General features: G+C 41.1%; 1 protein-coding gene across 6 annotated transcripts in view; it reads right to left on the bottom strand.

Annotated features, from left to right (window-relative positions):
• The window catches only part of fgfrl1a (fibroblast growth factor receptor like 1a), a 55,462-nt gene extending 33,621 nt beyond the window's left edge, over nt 1–21,841 (bottom strand). For all 6 annotated transcript variants that reach the window (XM_077609378.1, XM_077609379.1, XM_077609380.1 and 3 more), the window contains exons 1-4: nt 21,603–21,841; nt 20,358–20,446; nt 12,025–12,297; nt 1,133–1,192 (exon numbers count right to left, since the gene is read on the bottom strand). In XM_077609378.1, coding sequence (XP_077465504.1) covers nt 1,133–1,192; nt 12,025–12,297; nt 20,358–20,446; nt 21,603–21,604 — 424 coding nt within the window. In that variant the 5' untranslated portion in view covers nt 21,605–21,841. The remainder of the gene's footprint in view (nt 1–1,132; nt 1,193–12,024; nt 12,298–20,357; nt 20,447–21,602) is intronic.
• Nucleotides 21,842–22,435: the final 594 nt, after the last annotated feature.

Raw genomic sequence — 22,435 nt, 5'->3', positions numbered from 1 at the left:
TAGTAATAATTTCAAACAATGATGTTAAAAATCCTGAAAAAATACTTGACATTTTATTAACGTTATTTATAAATATTTGAAGAATATCAAATTCCATGTAGAAAAGAACATGAAAACCCTAAGTATAGGATTTTTTTTTTAAATTAATTTAATTTTAAAATTAGTGTTTGTTAAATATTTTGTCAGCTAACCATATGTAAAAACTAGTAATAATTTCAAACAATGATGTTAAAAATCCTGAAAAAATATATGAGTACTTCATCTTATTAACGTTATTTATAAATATTTGAAGAATATCAAATTCCATGTAGAAGAGAAGATAAAAAAACATAAAATATAGGAAAAAATCTTTTAATTAACTTAATTTTAAAAAGGATATCAAAGAAATAAACAATTTAAAAGGTTATTCAAAAACAATCAATGTGAAAAATCCCAATCTGAGATGGCGCGAGCAGTTAAGAAAGGCCAAGAATTCTATTTTTTATTCTTGTATTTTATGGGGGGTTGCACCCCCCAGCAGCCACACATGAAAACATGCCTGTTATTGCAGCGCCATGTAAACAAGCGGGTGGAAAGAGTTATGTGACACGTTCTTATAAATGGCTCTCCACTGGGCGGGATCGCACAACAAACATTCCCCAAAAGGCTTTCAAGTCTGGCCCCCTTTTGTCCCCGTCGACTCATAGAGGAACGCTACCGGACGGGCCCCGAACCATCTTTAACCAGACAGGAGGAGGAGGCGGAGCTGCGTGTTTGAACGTAAATCAAAAAGAAGAAGAAGAAAAACAGGAGAAAGGAGCTCCGAGCCTTCGAGATGCAAATAAAACACAGCACAGAGTAACGGACTGATGCTGTGGAACACGAGTTTAAATCAAAGGGGAGGTGAGCACGGAGCAGATGGAGAGGGAGGTTCACCGCCAGGTCAGAAAGAAAACGCCTTTTCCCATCATCGCGGCGTCAGCGGAAAGCGTGCGGCCTAAATGATGGCCAAACGAGAAAGCGTTTGTCGCGGCCTTTGGTTTGACGTGCGACTCGATGCGGTTTGCGGCAAAATTATTTGGAGCCTTTGACCTCACGTGACCTTTTTCAGCGCCTTTTTCAGCATGATTAAATACACAAATGTGTTTATTACCCAGCTTGCCTGCCAGTTCTGGAACATCGTCCGAGTTGGCTGTTCCTGTTCCGGAATCATCTAAAAAGAGAAGAAAATTGGATGTTTTTCTAAGAGATTGATACATAGATTCTGCATTCTAAGAGAACTTAACACAATACACTATCATATCAGGATCAAAATGTACATGGCGAGTATAAGAAATGTAATAATTGATTTGACATACAATTAAGAAGCACAAAGGCAAACTTACATTTTTAAAAGAACCCCAATTCAATTAAAACATTTAAAATTGTATGAAATAAGTTTGAAATAGAATATTTTCATTAAAACATAAATTTTGTTTTAAAAATGTTCAAATCTACTAAACAAATGGTCAAAATATAAATAAATAATGTAACAAAAACGGGATAGTAAGTCTTGCAGATGAAGGATTGTCACTTGTATACAACAAGAAATAAACATATTTAATAAATAAAAGGTTTACTTTTCAATAACTAACAAGTTTTATTAAGTAAACTTATGGACAAAAGTTCTGAGAAACTCTCATTCTATTGAATAGGAAAGTATCTCTAAACATTTGACCAAGGATACAAACACAAGATTTAGACGCATTTGAGAAAACTATTATACTAAAAAAAAAGAATGAATATGACAAATTACCTTTTAACTTTATAACAAGGGCATAAAATCTTTTTTATCAACCCAGTTTTCAATATAAAGTCCCCAAATCCATCTTTTTTAAACAAGTAAACATAAGTAGGAAGCAATTAAGGGCTCATCGGCGACAGAGGCAAAGAACACACACAAACAAAATATGTCTAGCAGCTGTTTACACGCCTGGAAACATGAATCCCCACTGTCCAAAGTAACTGTGTGAGTGTGTATTTGTGTGTATTTGTGTGCGTGTGTGTGTGTGTGTGTGTGTTCCTGAGGGCCAATATTTTCCTACAGGGTCATGTCCTTCCAAGATTTAATACAGAGACACTGGATATGTGGACACAACCTCCGTCTACGTGTGCGTTAAAGTGTGTTTGTAAATGTGGCGTGTTAGCGGTCGCGGCGTCTGAGCCAAAAGCAGCCACCGTGACGCCACTCGCACACAGCCGCCAAACCTCACGAAACCGAGGACTAGGGTTGTGACAATATATCCATGTGATGATATATCGCAATACTTTGTCATTTTTAAAAAGGTTGCCAGCAAAAATGTTCACCAAAACAGTGTCTACGACCAGCCAAGTGCCACTTATAGTTCGGAAAATACGATATTTCGATTTATTTGGACATTTTAAGGTCTACAAAGCAACAAAATATCCCAGATGTAACAAAAAAATGGATGATTTCCGAACATGCCATCGGATCGGAGACATCTCTACTTTGATTGACGCCATACGTCCAATTCGTGCCATTGACGACGCCATACGTCAAATTCATTTGGACTTGGACTCGAGTCAAGCTTCCAAAGTCACTCATTCCAGTTCCCAAAAATAGCTTGACATTCCTGATATTTTAAGACTTAAAAGCATCATGTTACCGAGAATGCGGCTGCTAATTATGCCCCACCCAAAAAAAAAGTGTGCAGCTATGGAATTTTTTTTTGTGTTTTGGCATTAGTGACATATTTCCTCGACCTGACTACTACTAATCTTAAAAGGTGTTCATGCTAGTGCATGAAAAAAATATACCGTAGTTTCACGACTATACGGCACATCATATTTTTAGCCGCAGTGTCAAGAACGAGTGCTATTTCTGTATTTTACACACACAAAGGACGCACCGTTTTTATAGACGCAGCCAGGCATGGCAAAACATACACCATCTTAAACATACACGCTACACCCACACGCTAAAAACACGTTTTTAAAAAGGCAACGGAAGCCAAACTGAGTTCGGTTGTACTTTATTTAGCCATTTTACAATGTACTCACGTCAACATCACCCACAAATGCATCAAAGTTGCTTCGTAAAGCTGTGTTGATGCCGATTGCCAGGCCACAATCCATTGGGTGTATTGACCCAAAAAAACTATATATCCCAGCTGTCACTGCGCAGTACTTTTTCTACGGGAAAATAGTAGAGTCGGGGGCTGCTTGCCGTAGTTGTGAGAGCTGTGGAGGATGGTGTACCCTATCGACTGATATATTTTATCTTATCGTGATAACAATTTTAGTATTGGTCCATATATAAAGCGCATCGGATTATAAGGCGCCCTGTCTATTTTTTGAGAAAATTTAAGACTTTTATGTGCGCCTTATATTCGTGAAAAATACGGTATGTAATTTCCCTATGTTACTGAACATGACATACGTGTTTGAAGAGGACACACACTGTTTTGATGTTTTTAAATTTAGATTTTGGCTCTCTCCTCAAACCACCCGACACGATAAAAACTCGTGTCGCTCCCCCCGAAAATAGATCAAGTCGCCGGGTTCAAAGCATTGCAGGTCCTTAAATAGATCCCTCATTTTAAAAAAAGTGTAGTAGCGGTAATCTTTCACAAGTGGACATCAAATCTTTAATCATCCAAAACAACTTGCACTTCAAGTGAACCAATTACATACATATAAAAATGTATTGCACCTATTTTGAATGCATGTTTCTATAAAAAAAATGGAATCTGGAGTGATATGGACAGATTCCTAAACTAAAAATATATAAATACTTTTTTTTCTAGCTGTTGGATTGAAAAGCAGGTGCGGCTTAACGTCAGAAAAATAAATAAGTGCGCGATAAAAAGCCAATGTCTTTCACCTGATTCCGCTTCTATGAAAACTTTGAACTTTGAGTGGAGAAATGGCTGAGTCTCAGGATGAAAAAAAAAAGAGCCCTGTTGATTTAGAAAGACGTCCAACCAAACATGGTTGAGGTTTATAAAAAGACTGGAAGGCCACAATTACAGACGACTTCTGTTCCTTTTGTTTTCCATCTATTCTTTTACGCATTCCACAAACGTGATTAACGCTACATTACGGTCCGGCGGTTTCACGCAACTCCCGCCCGCACGCACGCACAGGCAAATATCGTCCGAGCGCGAACGAGACGACTTTTTGGCTCCAACGAGACGAAAGAGTAAATGATGGAAAACAGATCCGGACGGAGTCTGCGTAAAAGAGCGGCTCGTTAATCACGCGTGGATTTGCGCAATCTCACACCGACTGGAGAATAAACCGATTTTTTTTGGGTGCGTCGAAACAATGCAGCTCTTTCTGTCTTTACACTTTTTTCAGGAAGTGCCACTGAAACGCGAGCAGTCGCGGTTATTTTATCCTTTCCCCGAGTGGGAATATTTTTCTTTTCATGCCTTGTTACGGATACGCGGGTCGGGGTCAGCGGATTGATATTTACAGTATAGTTTTACTCCAAACGTTCAGGCCTAAATGACTTTTCTGGGCACGATTCCTCCAGTCTTTATCAAACATTGGAATCCAAACGTTTAATTCTCAAACAGCCGTTTTGGAAAAATTCTAAGGATGACAGAGCCTACTTAAAATCCTTCAACGTTCACCTGTTATAACACGACGACACATTTCATCTTATCGTACAGCACTAATATGGATGTAGTATGTATCTATTACAGCAGGCCAAATCTTTCTTTTCATTGGACTATTTGTTCTATACTGTAGGGCATTTTAAACACGGAGTTCTTTACTTAAACTTTCACATTTTTTTCTTTGCCGCCTAGTTTGTTTTGTGTAATGTTACATTAGACGTATGTTTGAGTGTGTCTGTATATATTAATCCAAGTTAATTTAAATTTGTTTGTTCCGTTTACGAGTGCGGATGCCGTGGGGGAAAAAACGAACCCCCCCACGCCCCCAAACGTCTCTGTCTCCCGTCGGCGAAATCTGCCCAATTTTAGTTAGATTAAACACATTTTATTACTCTTAAACCACTAGTTATGTGTTACAATGTTAATAGATGGCGAATTAGAAGAAATAAAACATTTTTTCCAATCCAATATCCTGTTTTTGGTGTTTTTTCAGAGTTGGAACGAATTAATTTGTTTTCCATTCATTTCAATGGGAAACGTCCGCTCGAGTTTCGAGAATCTCGTCATACGATCTCAGTCTCGGAACGGATTACGATCATATGTCGAGGTACCACTGTATATAAGTACTAGTCTGCTATTACTGGCACTGTTTAAACGGCTAGATCCATTTAGTGTTGAAGTTGAGAAGTGCAAAAATGTAGGCTCAACTCAAGCTTGTTGTGCAGGCCATATTCAATAATATTTTTGTTTTTTGGGCAGCGTGCAGTTGTTTGGACACCCCTTTTTCACGTATCCTGTGACCATAGACCTGTCCAACCAATTTAGAGTGGAAAACCCATTGAGAATTTGAAGGAAAGTGGAATCTGAGATCTCATGCCTCGCACAGCCTCGCTGGCACTTGATGCTGCGTCCATGATGTCATTCGTACGCTCTCACAAACACTCGCGCTCGCACACAGGTGGATGTAATTAGTGCATGAAGTCCATTCGTGGCATCCGATCAGAACTTGGGGAAATACAAAACTCTGCTTCACTTTAGACCAGGGGGGCCGCGACAGGTCGGTTATCGGATTGGATGTCGGTCCAATGTAAAGCGCTAAACAATTCGTCCAAGATCCGACAAAAAGACATACGCGAGTTTGCAGAAACGTGCACGTCGGCCTCTGTGCGTCTCCCGGGAATGCGTGTTTTCAACTTCAAAGACATGTCGGCACGCGGGAGTGCAAGACGTCACGCTGACAAGCTTTCTTTGATGGACGGCTCTTGACAACAATGTCAAATAAAAAGCCTTGTGATCGTCACATGACACGACGACTCAGTACGGTTAGCGCTACGCTTGGCGGCCGTGCAAGTCAATATTTTCGGTGCCGTAAACAAGAAATACGGGCGATTGTGGGACTTTGTAGTTGGGTGACTAAACATTTCTCTTTAACTGGCTGAGTGCCATTGACAGAGACAGGCGTCCAATTCATTTGAAATGGTAGCAGCCTGATGGTTTCTTTATTAACTTTTTAAAATGATATAATGATTATTGGCAGGAGCACATTGATCACATACTGCCACCATTATGCTTATTATATTAAATACAAAAACAGTTCTTTTTATACTCTCCAAGTTGTTTGTGGGCCGATAACATTACATTTGGATTGGAATATTTTACTCTAGAGTGACGATGCAATGTTGCACGGATCATTCCATTGGATGGTTTTAGTTCGTTTGAACTTTCTGAAACTAAAATAAAACATTTTAACAAATTGGAAGGCTGTTATAAATGCATCCTCTGTGTCTACCCCTACAGTTTTGCCTGGTACTGCAACACTTGGCCCATACATGTCATTAAGAGACAAAAAGGATCCAAGACGAACGAGAGACCCAGTAGAAGAGGAGAAGGAGGTGGTGAGGTCTTTGATGGATTCCAACAAAAGTTTGTAAAACTTCAAAGAGGCTTTTTTTTCCATTTGTAATCATGGTTCCGCACTCTTCACCCGCTTCTCCTCCAGCTTGGTCTTCCCGGCCAATTGTCCATAGCAATTCCCTCTGATTGGAGGAGAACGCCACAATAGAAGCGGGCCACTCCATCTCGCCACTAATGAGGAAAAAACTCCTCCAGATGACCAAAAATCTCTGTCAATGGCCCGCATTTTTCTACATGCGCCTTGAAAAGTAGCCCCCCTTGTTAAGGACGGCGGACCCTCGAGCGCAATCCATAATCAGACGCTTGTCAAATTGCGAAAACCCCCGGATTTGAATAAAATGTCCAAAACGACAGAGGAAAAATGTCATTAAACAACGAAGAAAAAAAAATCTAACCCAAAAACGTCATTTTCAGAGGACGGGAAATAGATATAAAATATTTGACGTTCAAAATGTATTTATTATTTGTTATTCGTATTAATAAATGGCTGCCATTGAAAGCGATAGGGGTATCACCTGGGGCAGATTTAGTCCCCGTGTTGGAGCCGGCACGGGGCCCCTATGGCGGTCCGGAGACGGAAATCTCCGAGCCACCGTGACGACGTGGAGACGTAAACACGGCGGGAAAGTTGGCCCGCCGAGTCGCATTTCAAACAATGTTTTTGCCAACGGGATAGAGGCAAAGTCATATGTCAGCAAGCGCACACGCGCATCTGGACGCCGCCTCTCGACGTTTTTGAGGTGTGGGGGGGGGGTATTTGACTGCCTTCATTTCACGCCTGTCTGTCCCACATCCTACGGTTGTGCCTCGTTTCACCTACGCTAAAAGAGACGCCAGGCTTGACAGCAGAGAAGAAAGAAAAAAGTCTAGAATTGACTTATTTTTTTCTTCTCGGTGCTTCCGCAGGAGATGCCATCGGGAACAAAGCACGGACGCTCTGGTTGGAACACGTCGGGAACGGCCAGATAATGACGTTATCTGCACGCTGACTGAATCGGCACGACAAATACTCGACATGGACTGAGAATAGCATCTTTATCACCTTCCTCCTCCTCCTCCTCCTCTTAGAATGGCAACAAGTTAGAGAAGACATCATCCGAATACTTTGAAGTCCTTCTTTTTGTTTTGGTAAATCAGTTGTGCAGCACATAAGACAGAAAGATAAAGTTCCCTAAAAGGAAGTTGATTGTCCAATGTGATAAATGGAGCTCGTTTGCTTGTGATTTTTGGGGGATTTTTTTTTACTCTTTTGCTGGACTTTTTCTCTTTGCACTTTAAAACCGCTTTCATGATATACAACGTACTGCAGGGGTGTCAAACTCGGGTTGGTTCGCGGGCCGCATTAACGTCAACTCCATTTCATCAGGGCTGGACCATTTTAGATCTAATATTTAGATTTTTTTTAATTGGATTAAAAGAACTGTATCAAATGCCCCAAGTCAGGGGGTGTCAGACTCCGGTTGGTTCGCGGGCCGCTTTAACGTCAACTTGATTTCACAGGGGCCCGGACCATTTTAGATATAATATTTAGATATTTTTTATATAAATGGATTAAAAGGACTGGATTAAAAGCCCTGAATATTCCGTTTTTTATAGATCTAAAACAATGTTCATTTTAGCTTTTTTTAAAATATTTTTAGATTTTACAAAATGATTTTTTAACAAAAACACAGACAAAAATGATTAAAAAATTACAATTATTGATTTAAAAGGGGGAAAATCAGGAAATTTAATATACATCTATACTCTTAATTTTAATTTGATCCTAAAACAGAAAGTCGGCACTCATGATTTACTTTCCCGGGCCACACAATATGATGTGGCGGGCCACATTTGGCCCCAGGGCCGCCACTTTGACACATGTGCCCTAAATAGTCAGTTTTTATAGATCTAAAGCTATGTTTATTTGAGCTTTTTTTTCTTAGTAACAGGACATTTCTTTTAATCATGTTTTTCATTTCTAATGGAAACAAAACATATTTTTTAATTATGTTCAATATTAAAGTGGAAAACGGAAAATATCTATATATTTATTTTTAGATCTTACAAAATGCGCTTTGAACTAAAAACACAAAAGAAAAAAAAAATGGGTGAAAAAATTGCAATGATTGTTTTAAAAAAAGGGAAAATCTGGAAATGTAATGTACATCATCTATAATCATTTGAATTTGATCCTAAAACAGAAAGTCGGCACTCATGATTTAACTTCTCGGCCACACAAAAATGATGCGGCGGGCCAGATTTGGCCCCCGGGCCACCACTTTGACACCTGTGACGTACTACATATATACATATATATTTTTTGCATTATGCTCATACACCTCTGGTTTATTTGACTAATTTGAAAAGACAAAAATGTCAACAAAAGATTCATTTTAACTGGTCCCAGTCGAAAAGAATGATAGCCTATACAAAGTCAAACCTAGCTAGACTAGTACTTGGAATTATGCAAGAGAAATATTACTTTTAAATTAAAAAAATACCACTAGCCTGGCGTCATTGGTGCTCAGCTGAGGTCATAATCAACGTCATGTTCACACTGGCACACAAACATCGTAAAACAAAAAATTAAAATGTGTGAGAGGCCTCCAGCAGTTAAACAAACATGTTCACCCGCTGCATTTTTTGCCATTAACGGCGTGTAACTTGAGCGCAAGAATCCGCCGCTCCACGTAGTAAATACACGCACATTTAAGAGCGGTCCAGATGGTCCGCTGGGCTTGTTAGAAGGTGAGTGTGTGACAAAGTGAGCTCGGGTTATTTGAGCTGCTTTCCACGCAATCGCGCACTCTCTTACGTTACTGCACGTGTGTGTATGTGTGTGTTTGCATGTGTGTGTGTGTGTGTGTGTGTGTGTGTGTGTGTGTGTGTGTGTGTGTGTGTGTGTGTGTGTGTGTGTGTGTGAGTCATAGCAATTAGCTCGCAAACCTTGGCCACCTTTACATCCTTCCCAGACAGGCAGCTGATATCTCAATTAAAAATGAAGAAACTTGAGAATGGGTCAAAAAAATGGGGCGAAGAACCCGGGACAGAAAAAATCTGAGTTGCCATTGACCGTGATTGACGTCCAATCCGTTTATTCACGGTATTGGGTCAGTCTGGGGGGGGTTTAAACTAGAATAAAGGCGTTTTGCGTTGATGTCGCCAGATTAAAAGCACATGTCGTGTTCCGAGCCAGCTGCTAAATCATCGCACGCCACACACGCGCCAAGCTGCTTCCTTCCTTTTTGTTTTTTTGGTGTTTTTTTTCCTGCACCATTTCCTTTTGCCGATCCAGACACGCTCCGCTGTTGTCAGCGCTTCTGCTTTGGACAAGTTTGCATAACTCATCTTCTACTAAAGGAGAGTTAGTTATGTAGACTGTAACATAAGTTATCATTTTTTTGACTGGGAGGAGCCAAGAAAAAAACACTAATTCAAACCCACTCCTTTAAAAGTATAGGATAGCTTGTTTTTTCTCAATAATTGTCGCATTGTAGAATATTTGAGTTTCATTTCCTAACCTGTGTGTTAATAATTGTTGTCTTACCATATTGTATCAAAATCATGGTACACGGTCGAGTGGTCGCCGGTCTTTTGGTCGCCGATCTTTTGGTTGCCGGTCTTTTGGTCGCCCGGAAGGTAAGTGATAATTACCATTTAAATCGTTGCTCAAATTCCCTAAATACAAACTGTGAATTACTATTTAGCCATACTTAATGCCCTAGTAATTATTAGGCTAGAGAAAAGCTCCAAATTTCCCGGAATTTTATTGTTTTTTGTTGGAGAACTTGTTAAGACCCTGACTGACGTAGCTTCTTAAAGGGACAACGCATGTACATACAAAATTTGCAACTTCCACTATACTATGATTTTCGTGTGCGGTTGATTGGTCGCCAGTCTTTTGGTCGCCGTCTTTTGGTCGTCTGTCTTTTGGTCGCCCATTGTCGCGGTCGGGGCGACCAAAAGACCGGCGACCAATCGACCGCACACGAAAATCATAGTATAGTGGAAGTTGCAGATTCTAATATATAGTATTAGATTAAATTTGTGTTCTGTATAGACAAAAACTGGCTTCTCAAGATGGCGCTTAAGTGAGGATTTCGACGGATTGTGAAATGTAAAATGTGGGAGTTGAAGTTGAAATGTTTAAGTCAAAATGACAGTAAGCAGAACATTTGGAATTGATCTAGAAATGTGAATATGCGCAGCTAAACATCTTTTGATTTGTGAATCTTTTGCTGACAGGTGGGTCATTTGTAGGTGAAAAATAGCTTCCAAATGTTCTGAATGAGCGGAACATTTGGACATCGGTATGTAAAAAAAAAATGTTGTTGAAAGTCTGATTTGCTTTTTTTATGGAAGTGGAAAATGTGCAAACATGGGAAAAGTAAGAATTCCTGGAATGTGGAAAACGGGTAACCCGGACGTCTTGAATTCGCTTTCATTCACACCACTAGGTTTTGCCATGTTTCCATCTGCGCGTTCATACGTCCAAGTAAAATGCCTCTTGAGCAGGGCGGCGTGGTGGAAGATTGGACCCCGAGATGTGAAACTGAGATAATATTGACAGAATGAAACGGCGGTTGCAGGGAAAAAAAAGACAAGGGAGGAATGAACCATCAGTCTTTTCACTCGTAGCCAGACTCCCTCTTCAAATGGATTAGACATCTTACGGCAGGGGTGTCAGACTCGGATTGGTTCGCGGGCCGCGTTAACGTCAACTCCATTTCATGTGGGCCGGACCATTTTAGATATAATATTTAGATATATTTTTTTATAAATGGATTAAAAGAACTGGATTAAAAGCCCCGAATATTCAGTTTTTTTTATAGATTTAAAACAATGTTTATTTTAGCTTTTTTTTAAATATATTTTTAGTTTTTACAAAATTATTTTTGAACTAAAAACACAGAAAAAATGGATTAAAAAATTACAATTATTGATTTAAAAGGGGGAAAATCAGGAAATTTAATATACATCTCTACTCTTCATTTTAATTTGATCCTAAAACAGAAAATCGGCACTCATGATTTACTTTCCCGGGCCGCACAAAATGATGCGGCGGGCCAGATTTGGCCCCCAGGCCGCCACTTTGACACGTGTCTTACGGCAACAATGGCAACCATTGACTTCAGAAAATTTGTGAAAAGTACAAACGAAATGCCTTTTGTTTAGTTACAACATGAATAGCGGCCAAAAAAAAAAAAAAAAAAACAGCCAGAAGTGATAGAGAGGCAACAGCTGCACCTCTGGACGCCCACCATGACAGCTGCTGTCCCCCCTTATATCGCCCCCTCCCTCACCCACTCAAACACTTAGTAGCTGACATAATCTAATTTATGGAAATGATTGATATCGTTCTCATTCGAGTAGGGGTGTGCTGCCTTTTTTTTTACCCACTTAACTGTTGATAAGACAAGTGACAATTTTTTTGTGTGCATCACATTTTGGGTATTCAATTGTGACCTACAAATGAAATAAAAGTACCCCAAAAATAAATCAATAAGTGACAAGATAGGGCACTCACCGATGATGATGAGCGTGTAGTTGACGCTGACGCTGCCGAAGCCGTTGGTGGCCTTGCAAACGTACGATCCGCCGTCGTCGGCCTCCACCTCTTTGATGCGCAAGGCGTGCTGAAGGACCCGGAAGCGAGTCCAGCCGCTGTGGATGTTGCGCCCACCTTTGGTCCACATGATGAGCGGCGGGGGGTCGCCCTCCACGGGGCACGGGAGTTTGGCCGTGCGGCCCAGCCGCGCGCTCTGGCGGTGGGACACGCGCTCCGACACCCTGGGCGGACCTGCAATGAGTAAAAATGACATCCTTCACTTGCGCAAACGATTTTGCTCTCTCAGGGACGGCGGTCATGGCAGTGGACATCGACTCAAGTTATCTCATGCACAAACTATGTGCTGTGGTAGTTAGTAAAATAGGAAATTTGATATTGAAAGCTGGTGAAAAACATTTTTAACCTGCAAAAAGTCACAACATTAGTTTTTTCCAACATCGTTCAGCCCAAACCGCCATTAAAAAAGTGTCAGCCCCCAATAACAGTTTTTTACATGCATTTTAACAAAAATAAATAAATTAAAAAATCTGAAAAATAGAATTTGGTGGCTTTTTCAATGTCATGAACAAGATTCTTTCCGTGCTGATAAACATTACAGCAAAGGTATGTTGTATTTTACAGCATTTTGGGGTTTGCAAAGCGTCAATAAATGACTTGAAATCAAAGAGTATTGACTAAAGGATGATGGAATTTTAGGGAGTGAGAGTGTGAGCCTAGAAAAAAGTGGAAATGAAATACGGCAGAGGAGCGGAGGACAGGAAGAGAAGGAAGCAGGGGAGGCCGAGTGGCGTCTTCTCATGACTCCTTCCACAATGCAAAAACACCCCGACTAAAAAAAGACACAGTTGCACAAAACTCTCACTCTCTCCAAAATAGCTCACAAGCTATGCGCCATGTTTGTAGCAAGAATTCTTATTGAAAGCATTTTTTTTTTAAATTGTGCGTCCATAAATGCAATGTCAATGTGTCCATGTCGTTTGTCAATCATTAATTTTGTGTACCACGTATCCTCACAGCATGCACATTTTTGGGATGCGGGTGGAAACCGTTGTACCCGGAGAAAACCCACGTAGGCATGGGCACAATATACACACACACACCCCACTGAAAGATCTTCCCAAAGTGAAGCAAAAACTCCATGGGGTGAGTTTGGGTTGCCAGCTATGGCGAACAGTATATTTCCAGTATCCCGTTTTATTTTCTCTTCTTCCCTTGTTCCACCAGATTGAAATCTCATTCCCACTGACGCGACCCCCCCCCCCCCCCCCAGCCTTCACCCCCTCGCCCAGGCCCCGCTCTTAAACGACATGACCCTCATGAGACTGTTCCTCCGCATCACTCCCCTCGTCATGCTCATTCACACTCTCCCTCTCTGGCCGAGTCGTATATCAGCGCTTTATCGGCCCGGAGTGATTTATCGCACACGCCGTCTTTCTCACACAAAACACACACACACAGGAAAGCTTTACAGGAGCAGAACCTCTTAGTGAACCGCTCGATTTTGGACAGCTAACCTTTCTCCAAGGTAAAAAGAAGACAGAATGACGAACCTACTCAAGGGAAAATCGATGCCATTTTGACCATTTATAAATTCTTCCCAGTTTAAATTTTGTTTTGGTACATATCGAAGTTAGTTTTTGCCAAAACCTTATGGTTCCACCAAATTGTGACAAAAAACATCCCCATTTATTTCTAGTGTAGTGTGTGTGGGGTGAAAGAAAAGATAGTTTCAGCCCCTTTTACAACTTTCCAGTCTGTTTAGTCCATTTGGCTTTTATATTCTTTTCCATGTGACATCCTGCAGCACCTTGAAGGATGTTTGTGTGTCAGTCCCTTCGTGTGTGCACGTGAGTTGCACGTGCACATCTGCTTTTATGCATTATTGTGCAGCCCGACGACAAGAAGTTGTCGTTTTTTTCCTGCTGAAGTCACTTTTGCACATCTAGAAAAAAAGGGATGTCACAATGCATCAATATGCTGATATACAGCGATAGATACCTAAATTATCGATATGCTCCTGCCAAGCATCGTATTAAAAAGATGTCACTGGTTGACAAAAGGAACCAACAGGTTGCTCGCAATTGTTTTTAATCGCACCAAAATTTCCACCCGAATATCGTCTATGATGGCATTATATTTGACTTTGATTCAGTTGCAACTTGTCCCAAAAATACGGTAGCTCTATAGTAGAGTGCAAGCATATTGCTACTTTCTATTGACATGGTGACATTTAGTTAAAAATAACCATATCTACGAACTGAAGTTACATCACTATGTTATTATCACAGGATGAAATTGAAGACATCATAGCGCTCGCTGCTAACTTGCCATAGATGGAAATAAAAGAACAAAAAACCCCACATGTTGCCAACGTTCTCGCTGCGCTGAAATAGTGATGAAAGACAGCGGACTTGGAAGGGTCCGGAGGGTCCATCACAAGAACGCTGTTGCTGTTGGCCGGAAAGCCAGACAAGAGTTGTTGATAAGATTGGGCCAAGATGTCACAAAACTTTAAAAAATATATACACAAGTTGCATTTTAGGGAGAGCATTTTTTTTAACCAGAAAACAAGAACACGTGTTCACATCACCATTGTAAAATGTAGAAAAACGGGCGAAATAGGCTTTAGCTAACAAGAATTTTCCAGATAACCATTACCTAAAATAAAAAGATCAGAAATAGTGAGCGAGAGGAAGAAAAAAAATATACAAATAAATCACAGATTAGTCAGCGGCCCAACCAAAATATGAAAAAAATGTGCAACTTATAGTCGGGAAAATACAGTACTAGCTCTGAATGCCCATTTTTAAGTAAATAAATTGAACGTATGGCACTGTAAATGGCAGCCAATGAGCTAAATTCTCTCCTGAAACACACATTCTTCTTCTAGTTAGTCTATTGTGACAGTTAACATCAAGCCTAAGGGGAGGATTTAGTGCATGTTGTCATCATGGCCACACTCACTCAAACACCCGACTAATCGTCGACACCACACGCATTCAAAAGCCGTTTCCTCCTATCATTAAAGCACTTCATAGCGTGCCAGCCACCAGACCCGCCATGGGGGTGACGTGGTAAAGCGCTCTCGTTCAAGTCATCGCCACAGACGATGAAATTCCACCTGTGTGTAACCATCAAGTCCTTTGTGATCACATCTGCGCATTATTTGTAGTATTCAGAAAGCGGGAAGCAGCTTCCTGCGTCGACTCGAGCCAAGAACGTGTTTGTCGAGGCCGCGGCGACCTTCGACTTCCAATGACAATAAAGGGCGTGTTGAGGCAAAACCAATGCTTGTTTACAAACTGAACGTAAATAATCCAGTCTTAACCACCACTGACAACGAGAAGAGCGATTTGAAACAGAGTGCGTGGGAGTGCTCAGTTTGCGTGTTTACGCTGTTTGTGCGCGAGAGTCGCCGTCCTCGACCTGACGTTTATCAGGTTCTCTGGAGGCAGACGCTATTACTCATTAACACGAGTGATAGTACACACAAACACACATTTCCTGCCGCTGCTTTCTAAGTTGGTGCTTTACCGTGCCAGGCGTGAGGCTTTGGATGGTTTATCCTGTACCACAAAAAGATTTTTGGATGTGCATTTTTATTACCGTATTTTCACGACTATAAGGCGCACATAAGTCTTAAATTTTCTCCAAAATAGACAGGGCGCCTTATAATCCAGTGCGCTTTATAAAATGCACCAATACTACAATTGTTATCACGATAAAATAAAATAAATCAGTCGATAGGGTACACCATCTCTCAACTACGGCAAGCAGCCCCCGACTCTACTATTTTCCCCGTAGAAAAAGTACTGCGCAGTGACTGCTGGGATATGTAGTTCTTTTGTCAATACACCCAATGGATTGTGGCCTGTATACGTCGACATCAACACAGCTTGACGAAGCATGGAAAGCAGCATTGGAAAAGTTACGCTAGCTACTAGCTAGCTACTATTTGCGAATGGATTGTGGCCGCCTGACCGAACGTATAAAACTCAGCATTTTCGATGACTCATTTGGACAATTGTTCAATTCGGAAACAGAAAATGAGGACTTTGATGGATTTGTGGGTGATGATGACGTGAGTACATTGTAAAATGGCTAAATAAAGCACAACCGAACTCAGTTTTGCTTCCGTTGCCTTTTTAAAAATGTGTTTTTAGCGTGTGGGGGTAGCGTGTATGTTTAAGCTGGTGCATGTTTTGCCATGCCTGGCTGCGTCTATAAAAACAGTGCGTCCTTTATGTGTGTAAAATACAGAAATAGCACTTGTTATTGACACTGCGGCTAAAAATATGATGCACTGTATAGTCGTGAAAATACGGTACTCAAACGGCATCAGATCTCGACTCAAAATCGGGTGACTGGGACTCCGGTCCAAAAATATGTCATCGGGACATCCCTATATCAAAAACAGTCCTTCCAATTTAAATGAATGGGACGACCGTCAAGGAGTTAGAAGACACTAAATTTTTGAAATATTGCATTAATATAGTGCAGCTGCCTGTTTTTTTTTCTTACACAAATGTTGAAATATTTTCAGTCTGTGAGGAAGACAAAATTATATTGGCATTAAGAGATAACTTGTTTTTCTGTAACAGTTGTATCGTAGAATATAGTCGATCAATTTACGAACCCATGTTTTGTTAATTGTTGTATCGCTATATTGTGGGATCATCGTGAACCTCGTATCGGGGCTCTCCAGAAGTTCCCACCCTAGTGTTCACCATCAGTCAACATATATCTAAAGTCTACAGCCCCCCCATGTACACGTGGGACCGTGGTGGGGGGGCAAAGGTGAAAGGATGTCATCGTCCGACGTGATGCCTTATTAGACGGGAGAGCCTCTCTTTGTTTGGATGCTTTTAGCCTCGGCCAGACCCCGAGAGGACCCAGTGGGTGGGGCTCGGCCGCAGATTAGGACAAGACACTCAGATCAACAAATGCACTTAGTCACGGCTCAGGATTTGAGAGGAATGTGGGAGGTAGGCATGGGCCATGGTGTGTGGAAGTGTGTGGTGGGTGCATGCTCGGAATGTCCAAGTCCACACCCAGTCAAGCAGAAAACACACAGGTGGAGAAGGAAGGAGGACAAAGATTTTTAGTACTGACTCATATTGACCACCTTTCAAATATTGTTGTTGTTTTTCTGAACTTTTTCCATTTATTTTTTGGGTGGACACGGACATGCAAACTCAGCAGTCATCACATCTCTTCTACATTTTGATTTCCCAATCCCAACACTAAGTCCACCACTTCAAGTAACAGCAGGATTCATTCAACAAGCCTACTGGAATCTGGAAAACACACTCCTAGCCATAATAATACATAACTTACGAGCCCAAGAGCTCTTTTCACCCATTGAAATCAGTCTCCAATAACAAATAAAAACACATTTTTTTGCGTCTAACAATAGGACTGAAGCGCTCCTGGTGATGAAGCCACTCCCATTCGCCTCCGTTAAGAGTCAGCGCAAAGAGCCGGCTAATGCGCATAAGTGGCCGTGGAGATTACGTCTGCGGAAGAATGATTCGATACAAGAATGGGGTCTTTGTGTCCCGCTGTGACAGCATCGCCGCCGGTCCAACGCGAGGATTACAAGCAGATAATAATGAGCGGAGCAGCGGGTGATGGGGGAATCATTTGCGTGGCGCTCGAGCACCGCATCTGCCCACGCTACACCACGCATTCCACATTTTCTGCACATCTGCTTAACAAAGAAACTAATAGACTAGTAATGAGAGATTAACACACACTTCTGTGCATTGAATTAGCTCATTGGCCATAATAGATGTCCAATTCATTGAAACTGGGAGGACTAGTTTTGAATCTTTGAGTGCCATTAGTTAACATTGACGGTATTCCAGTGAAACATTTTGGTCACAACCTGTTGGTTAATTCATGAGACAGTAACATAATTACAGTCCAGTTGTGGAAAATGCACATTGAAATTATCTACATCACCTGTGTCAAAGTGGCGGCCCGGGGGCCAAATCTGGCCCCCGCCATCATTTTGTGTGGCCTGGGAAAGTAAATCATGAGTGCCGACTTTCTGTTTTAGGGTCAAATTAAAATGAAGAGTATAGATGTATATTAAATTTCCTGATTTTCCCCCTTTTAAATCAGTAATTGTAATTTTTTTAATCATTTTTTTCTGTGTTTTTAGTTCAAAAATCATTTTGTAAAATCTAAAAATATATTTAAAAAAAGCTAAAATAAACATTGTTTTAGATCTATAAAAAACTGAATATTCAGGGCTTTTAATCTATTATATCTAAAATGGTCCGGCCCACGTGAAATCAAGTTGACGTTAAAGCGGCCCGCGAACCAACCCGAGTCTGACACCCTTGATCTACATCAAGCATTTTTTTTTATAAAATCCTCCAATTTCTGCCTGTTGTGGCCTCGGCGGACAGTAGACTAGTTGCCTTCACGTTACAAATCAAATGTGTAAAAACCTAACCAAGCGGTCTATATTGACGTGACAGTATGTTTACTGAGCTGCCACTCGCAATTCCGCACCATTGGAAAATATCTTTCCATCTCTTTCATTTTAAAGTCTTAATAAATACTTTATTTTTTTTCTGATGCATATATATACACACATTGTAACAATAATGGTACCATTTTATCAATTTTGAAGGGTTTAGGGGTGGTAGTAGTAATATTAAAGATCGTGGAACGACTGATGTTAATTCAATGTAAAATATGCCTCCATTAGCGAAAAATCTGATTTCCGAAACCACTTCTTGGACCAGGTTCTGTGCCTATCGTTAGTCTCTAAAGAGAAAGAGTTTGTTTGTCTGAATTGGCTCAGACACCAGAAGGCCGAGAGCCGGTAGCTAATGGCTGACCTATCAACCCGAGAAAACTAATTCAACACGTGAAAGGAATTCCGCCCGTTGGATAGTGCACCGAAAAACAATAACAACAAAAAAGTATGGCGGCTGAACGCGGCGGCGCCTTCAGATTCGAGTTCTCCGCCAAGCCACCGGCGTGAGCCCACCCCCACATCTCTCACACCGCTCTCACATTCCCCCCGTGGTGTGGATTCCACATCAGCAGCTGGCACCCAAGCGGCGAGGAGATTTGCCGCGCTGCGCCACAACAATGACAGACGGCTTCTAATTCTGTCAGCCCGCTATTATATTTGACTTGAGGTTTGCTCTTTAGGGAACACATCCGGAACCGCAGCGTGACTGCGCAGCGACAAACAACACCACACAAGGAGTCCAGGATGCGCTCCAGTCATGAAACCAACACGGCTTGGGATCGATCACTAATTCTACACGCGTGTGCAGATGTGGTGGGAGGCGCCCGTTCGACCTTCAAAGCTCACGCCGCATTTCCGTATGGAAGCATGTGAATCCGACGTGCGGCGGTTTTACGGCGGCCGACTTCAAAAGGCCGGCAAGTTGTTCTCGTCAAGCGTTAATGTAAAAAACAAATGTTGGCCTTTGGGGGACCGCCACAGCTGCCGTCCAAATGTCACGTCCGTTCACGTGAACACGCTGGCGGCCAGTGACCACGATAGACGTCCAAATCATTTCCGCCGGGAGAACGTTCATTCGCATCCCCTAAGGCAGGGGTCGGGAACCTTTTTGACAGAGAGAGCCATAAACAATTTATATTTTCTAATGTTATTTCTTGAGCACCATTCTCAGAATTGAAAAGTAAAAATACATGAAGTGGTTTTTTTTTGGTCATTTCACCACTTTTAAAGTGCAAAAAGTCTCTGAATTCTTTTGACAACATTGTTATGCTGTTGCTAATAAATCAGTATCAATGAGATTATGCATGCAGAAGAGTAATAAAACACAAAATTATGATTAAAGTGGTGGTAGAGGTAGTGTCAACGCCACAGTGACGCTCATATTAGTGCGTTCGGGACTCAGCTCTCTCACCAGTGATTTCCATATTTTACCTCACAGGTTAGTGGAGAGCCATACGCACCCATGGAAAGAGCCACATATGGCTCCCGAGCCATAGGTTCCCTACCCCTGCCCTAAGGGGAACTATATTGGACGTCTATCGCCGTCGACAATCCTGAAAGAGAAATCGGACCATCCGGCTTAGACGGGGGGCTTTCCTACTCATTTGGCCTTCTGTTTTTTTTTCTCTCGCTGTCCTTTCTGCCTTCCCGTGTCACTTCCTGCTTGCCTTCCAGGAAGGAGGTGGAAATGCCCGCCAAACATCTCTAACGGTGTAATCGGATCGACTCATCTACGGCACCCCCGGTGTTTACATTTGGCCCCGTGGCCGGTCTCCGCCTGGCTGAATTGTCCACTCACCTCTGGCGGCGCCGGATATCAGAACGGACTGGAGCAACAGCAGGTGGAACAACAGGGACGTCATCGCTGGACTTTTAGAGATCTTCAGCCTGGAGGCAAAAAAAACATTTTATTTTGTTTCAGTTTCTCACTAATAGATGTCCAATTCATCTGAAGTGAAGCGAAGGAACGAATCTCTCAAAGTTCAAATAGATTGGACGTCCATTACCGTCATTGGCAGCCAATGAGTTGACATGGAAAATACAAATTTATCCTGAAAATCTCATTTTCACCACAAAAGCAAATTTTGGCTGTCCTGTGGTCATGCAAAACCAAATTATATTAAATAATTTTGCAATCAGCTTTATGGTCATCTATTCCAAAACTGTAAAATTGGTCAACATTTGAAGAAAGCCGAACTATAAAGTTTGCATTTGGATTCATGACTTGATTGTAACCATTAAACTACAAAAAAATTCCCCTTTCTAAAGAGTGATTGATCATAAGATGCCTTTAAGAATAAATCAGATAGGAGGATTTCAACTGAACTGTTACTTGTGATTCATGATTGATATGTGGGATTTTCCAATATGAACCATAATAAAACAATTTACTTCAGTACTATTAAAGTAATCAGTAAAAATTCATATCACAGCAAAAAGATAGACTATTTGGCACAGGTGGAAATCATAAATCCTACCATGGGCAATAAATGTAGTCATAGAATATCTCCGTTGAGTTTCGACAGGTTTATTTAGCCGTCTTTGCTAAAACTCCTCTGATTTGTTCTTAAAAGCTCCACGGATGACATGCCCTCTGACCTCCTGCTTCCCTTACTTCCCAGTTTTTTGTCCAACGAGTAGTATTAAGACTGTTTGCGCAGTGCAATAAAGAAAAGTTTGCCATTTAATAAATAAATACAATTTGGAAAATTTTATTACGAAAACATAAATGACGGTTTTAACTGATGTATTGCGTTTCAATCAATTTTTTTGCTTAACTGACTGAGGTGGATCAATCCAACAGAAAATGTATTTGTATAGTATGTATATGTATTTATTTTAAGATTTGATTGTCTCAGACCGTGCAAAAAAATAAACATTGTTTGTTTTATCGCAAATCGTATTGGGATGTACCCAGAATTTCCCACCCCTAAGGGCAACCACGTTAACCAACAAAAAAAGCACATGCATCACTTTTTTTTACACATTAAAACAACAATAAACGTAACTCATACTAACATATGAAATCATGCAAATAACTTACATTGAATAAAATATTTTCACCAACAAGCAGATGATTGAATTAGATCATCCCCTCCCAGAAAATGATTGAATTATGACGTCAACGGTTAAATCCAGTAGTTTTGTACACCTCTTGCAGGAAAATAAAACAAATACGTTCAAGATCGACTAGTTAGGGAGTAGAAACATGGAAAAATACTAAAATACAAAGTGGAGGGGACGGGATATTTGGAAAGCGCCCCCGGCGAAGCTTCACTCGGCGTCCTCAAACTTTGAGCCGGAGGCAGAAAACAAATGCTGCTCTGGACAGATTGGACCCGCCCCCTTCGGAACTTTCTGCCAATCAGAGGAGAGGCCAATCAGCACGCCGGCCAATCAGAACGCAGGCGCGTAGGGAGATAAATTTGGAGTTCGTTGGTTGCACTAGACAGCAAAAAAAACCAGAACATAATGCAAATATTGACTCATTCAGTATCAATGACGGCGATGGTCGTCCAATTCATTTTGACTGGGGAGGACGGAAGATGAACGTCCATCCATTCACCCCTCCGAGTAAAACCGTACAGGACGTCCATCGCCGTCATTGGCAGCGAACGATTCAAGTTCTAATTCAACTTAATGTACGATTACATTCAGACGTTAAGTTAAATGTTCATGTTTTCCTGAATAACTTGATCAAAATGTAGATTTTTTTGCACGCCTAGGAAGAACAATCTTGGCAGGGAAATGCTTCTCTCTGTTGGTCGTTAATGGTAAATACATTTACATTTAAATGCAAACTCCAGAAAATCATCATAGACTATTTTTTTTTACAGTAAATGCAATTAAAAACATGCCAAATGAATCCATTATTAT

The sequence above is a fragment of the Stigmatopora argus genome, chromosome 9 (assembly GCF_051989625.1).
Source record: "Stigmatopora argus isolate UIUO_Sarg chromosome 9, RoL_Sarg_1.0, whole genome shotgun sequence".
Lineage (NCBI taxonomy): Eukaryota > Metazoa > Chordata > Actinopteri > Syngnathiformes > Syngnathidae > Stigmatopora > Stigmatopora argus.
This window is presented reverse-complemented; position numbering and strand designations above follow the sequence as displayed.